General features: G+C 49.6%; 1 protein-coding gene across 3 annotated transcripts in view; it reads right to left on the reverse strand.

The window, feature by feature from the left end:
- Positions 1–4,008, reverse strand: part of DRG2 (developmentally regulated GTP binding protein 2) — a 19,666-nt gene extending 15,658 nt beyond the window's left edge. For all 3 annotated transcript variants that reach the window (XM_017514935.1, XM_037733577.1, XM_037733578.1), the window contains exon 1: positions 3,811–4,008. In XM_017514935.1, the coding sequence (XP_017370424.1) occupies positions 3,811–3,874 (64 nt within the window). In that variant the 5' untranslated portion in view covers positions 3,875–4,008. The remainder of the gene's footprint in view (positions 1–3,810) is intronic.
- Between the last annotated feature and the right edge of the window lie 2,669 nt (positions 4,009–6,677).

The following is a 6,677-nucleotide window of genomic DNA, read 5'->3' on the forward strand; positions in this document are numbered from 1 at the left end:
AGTAGAGACGGGGTTTCACCATGTTGACCAGGATGGTCTCGATCTCTTGACCTCGTGATCCACCTGCCTCGGCCTCCCAAAGTGCTGGGATTACAGGCTTGAGCCACCGTGCCCGGCCTCTTTTTTTAAATTTTTTAATTTTTTAAATTTTTTTTATTTTTTATCTTTTTTTTCTTTTGAGACAGAGTTTCGCTCTTCTTGCCCAGGCTGGAGTGCAATGGCGCAATCTCAGCTCTCCGCAACCTCCGCCTCCTGGGTTCAAGAGATTCTCCTACCTCAGCCTTCTGAGCAGCTGAGATTACAGGCATGCACCACCATGCCCGGCTAGTTTTTTGTATTTTTAGTAGAGATGGGGTTTCTCCACGTTGGTCAGGCTGGTCTTGAACTCCTGACCTCAGGTGATCCGCCTAGCTAGATTTCCCAAAGTGCTGGGATTACAGGCATGAGCCACCGACAAGAGACTTGCTGTGTCACCCAGGCTAGAGTGCAATGGCACCATCTCAGCTCACTGCAACCCCCACCTCCTGGGTTCAAGTGATTCTCCTGCCTCAGCCTCCCAAGTGGCTGGGATTAAAGGAGCCCAGCTAATTTTTATATTTTTAGTAGAGACAGGGTTTCACTATGTTGGCCAGGCTGGTCTTGAACTCCTGACCTCATGATCTGCCCACCTTGGCCTCCCAAAGTGTTGGGATTATAGCAGTGAACCACCATGCCGGGCCCTTCTTTTTTCTTTTTTTTTTTTTTTTTTGAGACAGAGTCTTCTCTGTTGCCCAGCCTGGAGCGCAACGGCGCCATCCCGGCTCACTGCAACCTCCGCCTCCTGGATTCAAGGGATTCTCCTGGGTCCGCCTCCTGAGCAGTTGGGACTACAGGCATATACCACCATGCCTGGCTAATTTTTGTATTTTAGAGATGGGGTTTTGCCATGTAGCCCAGGTTGGTCTCGAACTCCTGACTTCAAGTGATCCACCGACCTTGGCCTCCCAAAGTGCTGGGATTACAGACATGAGCCACTGTGAATGATCATACTTCAGCAGATTTCTGATGGTGGAATGATAAAGAAGGCTTACAGAAAGAACTAAGAACATCGCTTACCACATAGTATGCACCGAATAAAAGTTGGCTATAATCTACAGTAAATTCCACCCTTCCCCAGGCCCCTTCCTGCCTCATGAGCCAGTTTACTGTCTTCTCGACACTGAAGACTACCTTATTTCTTTACTTCCCTGACTCCAATAGGTCAGGAAATGGGACTGGATCATTTCCTGGGACTGTGCTTCCAGCACAGGGCCCAGGTACACAGGAAATATTTTATCAAGTGAATAAGTGAATTGACAGCAGTGGGAAAGGGCTGAGAACAGGTTCTGCAGCTAGGCGTGGTGGCTGAGGCCTGTAATGCCAGCACTCCGGGAGGCTGAGGAGGGAGGACTGCTTGAGGCTGGGAGTTCAAGACCACTCTGGGCAACGTAGTGAGACTGTGCCTTTATAAAAAACACAAAAAATTAACCCGGTGCGGTGGTACACGCCTGCAGTCCCAGCTACTCAAGAGGTGGAGGTGGGAGGATTGCTTGAAAGCAGGAGTTTGAAGTTATAGTGAGCTATGAATACAGCCTGAGCAACAGGACAAGACTGTCTTAAAAGAAAAGAAAGAAAAAAAAAGAATGGCAGCATGACAGTTTCCATTTGTAATTTTATTGTAAAAGTAATTGTGGTAAGTACCATTACTTTTAATTAAAAAAAAAAAAAAAAAAAAAAATGGATTCAGTGATAGTCAGGTACACATGGCCCTTCCTGTCATCTCAGCTTCTAAAATTCTCAGCATCTCTGAGGGGAAGGACTAGGTTTTCATCACCTTTCCATCTCCTTTGTCTACCACTGCAAAGTGGCAGCATCTCCAGCCTCCCTACGAGTTTCCTTGGGGCTTACAGGTAATATTCCACACAGCAGCCAGAGGGAACTTTCAAGACGTAAGTCAGAATAGACCCTCCCCTGCTTAACACCCTGCGCCAGCTCCCACTGGCTTAGAACACAGGAGTCTTTCCCATGACCCGTGGCTCTGCATGATCAGCTCCCTCCTGTCCTGTCACTGCACCCCAGCCACAGTCCTGTTGATCTGTAAACAGCCAAGTTTGTTCCCACCTCAGGACCTTTGCACTAGCTGCTCCTTCTGGCAGAAAAACTCTTCCCCCAGATGTTTGCGTGACTGGTTCCTTCTTCTCATTCAGGTCTTAGCTCAAATGCCCCAATCCCCAGCCCCTCTCCACCCCCAATACCCTGCTGTATCACCCTGGTTTGTCTTCATAGCATATATTGCTGGCTGACATTATCCTATTTATTTGGTTTCTAGTTTCCAGACTGTCAACTAGAAGGTCAGATCGAAGGCTGGGATCTGCCTGCTGTGTTCACTGCTTTAACCACAGTGCCTAGCACACAATAAAGGCTCAGGAAAGATCGGCTGGGGATGGTCACTCACGCCTGTAATCCCAGCACTTTGGGAGGCCAAGGCGGGCGGATAACCTGAGGTCCGGAGTTCGAGACCATCCTGGCCAACATGGCAAAACCCCATCTCTACTAAAAAAATACAAAACTTAGCCAGGCATAGTGGCACATGCCTGTAATCCCAGCTACTTGGAGGCTGAGGCAGGAGAATCGCTTGAACCTGGGAGGCGGAGATTCCAGTGACTCCAGATGGCACCACTGCACTCCAGTCTGGGTGACAGAGCAAAATTCTGTCTCAAACAAACAAAAAAAAAGATTTACAGAAGGAATGAGTCATAAAGGGCCCTCAACTCCTTGGCCTTCAAACTTAAATGGAACCAAGGGAGGGCAGGCACTGGGACCAACCATCCGGTGTTTCTTGCTTCCTGCTCCCACAAGCCTGAGCGGCTAGGCACTAGTCTGTCCAATTTCACACCCATTACTCCTCCATATCCCCTTCTGATGTAGATTCTTCTCACTGTCCCATGAACACACCATGCTCACTCCCATGTCTTTGCCTCAGCAGTGCCCCCCGCCTGGGATACTCTTCCAACAACCAGCTCAAGTCCCACTTCCTCCTGGTGTCACCGTTCGTCTCTCCTCACCTCTCTTCTCTGAGCTCCTCCAGCCCTTACAACCTAGAGTCCAAATCTGAGGCTTCATTTTGTAACTATCTAGGCTGGGGCGTTTACTTTAAATACTGTGTGCTCACCATGTGCCCAGTGCTATGTAAAGGCCATCTACTTTAACTCAGCTGTAAGCTAAGATGGAGCAGGGGAATATTACCCCATTTACACATGAGAGCACTGAGGCTCCACGGAGTGAAGTGACTTTCCAATGTTTTACAGAAGGTACGTGGTGGACCTGGGGTTCAAATCGAGGCCTTCCCGACTCCGGAGCCTGCATCCCTTGCTCCAGTGGGCTCTCAGCTGCTGGGTGAGGCTGTTCCTGAGAGGTCTCCTCTTGCGCTTCCCAGAACAACAGAGGAGACCACCAATGGCCCAGACCTAGCCATCAGGAGACTGGGGTTTGAACCCCAGCCGGGCCTCTCTCTGGGTCAGATGCTTCCTCTGTGAGCTGGGATCACTCTGCTCTGGCACACGGTCTGGTGCTGATCAGATCTCTTTGGGGTCGTTTGCAGTCAGACCTGCGCGTGAGACCCGCTCCCGCCTGGCCCTGCCCTGGGCGCACAGGGCCGCCTCGGCACTTGTTTGGCAACTTCTCCGCGGCCTCGGATCCTGCTCCAGCATTACTGCTGGAGTTGTTCCCCCATTTTACAGACAGGAAAACTGAGGCGGGCAGAAAGAAAGACCCCGCCCGGCCGGCCCTCACCCTTGTTCTTCTGTGTCCGAGCGATCTCCTTCTCGATCTCCGAGATCTTCTCTAAGATCCCCATGGCGGCAGCAGAGTTGGGCGTACGGACCGCGGCCGCGGAGGCACCGGGAATTCCGGCCTGTTGGCGGCAACAGAAAACCGTGCACCCGGAAGCGAAGGAGAACAGCGTTCTCGTGGGCGCCTGGTGCTCCCGGATTCAGAGTCCGGGCGCGCGCCGTCGAGCCGAGTGCCAGACACTATCGGTTCCGCCCGCTGGGCCGGCCAGGCTGTGGACCGCTGGAAAGGGCCGTGCCGTGTTGTCCTGGCCCGCGGCTAAGCTGGCAGGAGCAGGCAACGAACAGAGGGAATCTGCCCGTGAGGAACCCTGAACTGCGGGTCCCTGAGCGCAGCTGACTGGCTGTGTAATGAAAAGAAGCAGAGAAAGCCTGGTGGCTCTCTTTATACTATAAATGGGTGTCCAATCTTTTGCTTCCCTGGGCCACATTGGAAGAAGAATTGTCTTGGACCACACATAAAATACGCTAACGATAGCTGATGAGCTTTAAAAAAAAATCTCAGAGGTTTTTTGTTTGTTTCTTTGTTTTGTTTTTTGAGGTGGAGTCTCACATTGTCCCCCAGGCTGTAGTGCAGTGACCGCGGCTCACTGCAGCTTCCGCCTCCGGGGTTCAAGTCATTCTCCTGCCTCAGCCTCCCGAGTAGCTGGGATTACAGGCGCCCACCACCACGCTCAGCTAATTTTTGCCTTTTTAGTGGAGGCAGGGTTTGGCCATGTTGGCCAGGCTGGTGACGAACTCCTGACCTCAAGTGATCTGTCCGCCTCAGGTTCACAAAGTGCTGGGATTGCAGGCGTGAGCCACTGCACCCTGCCTAAATTTTATAATGTTTTAAGAAAGTTTATGAATTTGTGTTCGGCCATATGTGGCTGCAGGTCTCAGGTTGGACAAGCTTAAGAGGTTCAAAGCGGATCCCCAAGATCTACCAACTGCACTCCAGCCTGGGCAACAGAGTGAGACCCTGTCTCAAAAAAAAGAAAAAAAACGTGGATCCCCTTACCACTGGGGTTATTTTGTTGTTCTTTTTTGTTTTTGGAGACAGGGTCTCACTTGATCACCCAGACTGGTGTGCAGTGGTATGATCACAGCTCACTGCAGCCTTGACCGCCCAGGCTCAGGTGATTCTCCCTCCTCAGTCTCCCAAGTAGCTGGGACCACAGACCTGCGCAACCAAGACTCGCTGGTTTTTGTATTATGTTGTAGAGACAGAGTTTCACCATTGTTGCCCAGGCTGGTCTCCAACTTCTGAGCTCAAGCAATCCGCCAGCCTTGGCCTCCCAGAGTGCTGGGATTTCAGGCATGAGCCACCACACCTGGCCCCCCATACCACCTTAACTAAGTAGTCCAACTCAGCATCACCAATCGTCAGATGCCTCCTGATGTGAAGCAGTGTAAAGTAGACAGTATCTTGTGACTTTTTTTTTTTTTAGACAGGATCTCCCCTGTTGCTTAGGCTAGAGTGCAGAGGTTACAGCTTACTGTAAACTCAAGTGATCCTCCCACCTCAGCCTCCTGAGTAGTTGGGACTACAGGCATATACCACCATGCCTGGCTAATTTTTGTATTTTAGAGATGGGGTTTTGCCATGTAGCCCAGGTTGGTCTCGAACTCCTGACTTCAAGTGATCCACCGACCTTGGNTTTAGACAGGATCTCCCCTGTTGCTTAGGCTAGAGTGCAGAGGTTACAGCTTACTGTAAACTCAAGTGATCCTCCCACCTCAGCCTCCTGAGTAATTATGACCACAGGCCCAAACCATCATGTCTGGCTAATTAAAAAAAAAAAACAACTTTTTTTCAGAGATGGGGTCTCACTATGTTGCCCAGGCTGGTCTTGAACTCCTGGTCTCAAGCAATCCTCCCACCTCAGCCTCCCAAAGTGCTGGGATTACAGGCATAAGTTGCCTCGGTTGGCCGACAGCATCACTTATGTAGAATTCTTGCCAAAAATATTATAAATGAGTTTAGGCATCAGGAAACATCAGATAAATGTAGAAAGCAGAACATTTTATAAGGCAAGTGGCCTTGGTTCATCAAAATTGTCAATGACAGTGGCGGAGGGGGCAGGCAGGGGAATTGTTCTAAATGAAAAAAATGTTGCATGTGTGGAACTTGTCTGGATTCTGGTTGAAATTTTTATTTTATTTATTTATATTTATATATCTTTTTCTTTTTTTAGAGATGGGGTCTCTCTGTATCACCCAGGCTGGAGTATAGTGGCATGATTGTGGTTCACTGCAGCCTTGAGCTCCTGGGCTCAAGTGATGCTCTAGCTTCAGCCTCCCAAGTAGCTAGGACTACAGGCACATGCCACCATGGCTAGTTAATTCTGGCTGAAAAATTTAAAAGCACCTATAAAAAGTCATTCTGAGCTGGGTGCGGTGCTGTGTACCTGTAGTCCTGATTACTTGGCAGGCTGAGGCAGGAGAATCACTTGAGTCCAGAAGGTTGAGGCTGCAGTGAGCCATAATCATGCCGCTACACACCAGGAAGGACCATAGAGGGAGATGCTGTCTCTAAAATAAATTAAATAAACAAACATTTTGAGTAAATAAAAAACATTCTGAGGACAATTTGCGGGAAAATCTGACTATGAATGGGATATTGAATATTCTGGAGCTGTTACCAGTTTTCTTGGTGTGATGAGTGTCTTTATTCTTAGCAGAGGTACACGCAGTATTCAGGGGCTGTCTTCGTGGCCTTGGGCTGCCATAGAATATCATGGACTTGGTGGCTTAACCAACAGACATTTATTTTTTCACAGTCCAGACGCTGCAAGTCTGAGATCAGGATACCAGCATGGCTGCATTCTG

This window comes from Cebus imitator, unplaced genomic scaffold (assembly GCF_001604975.1).
Source record: "Cebus imitator isolate Cc_AM_T3 unplaced genomic scaffold, Cebus_imitator-1.0 Scaffold538, whole genome shotgun sequence".
Taxonomy (NCBI): Eukaryota; Metazoa; Chordata; class Mammalia; order Primates; family Cebidae; genus Cebus; species Cebus imitator.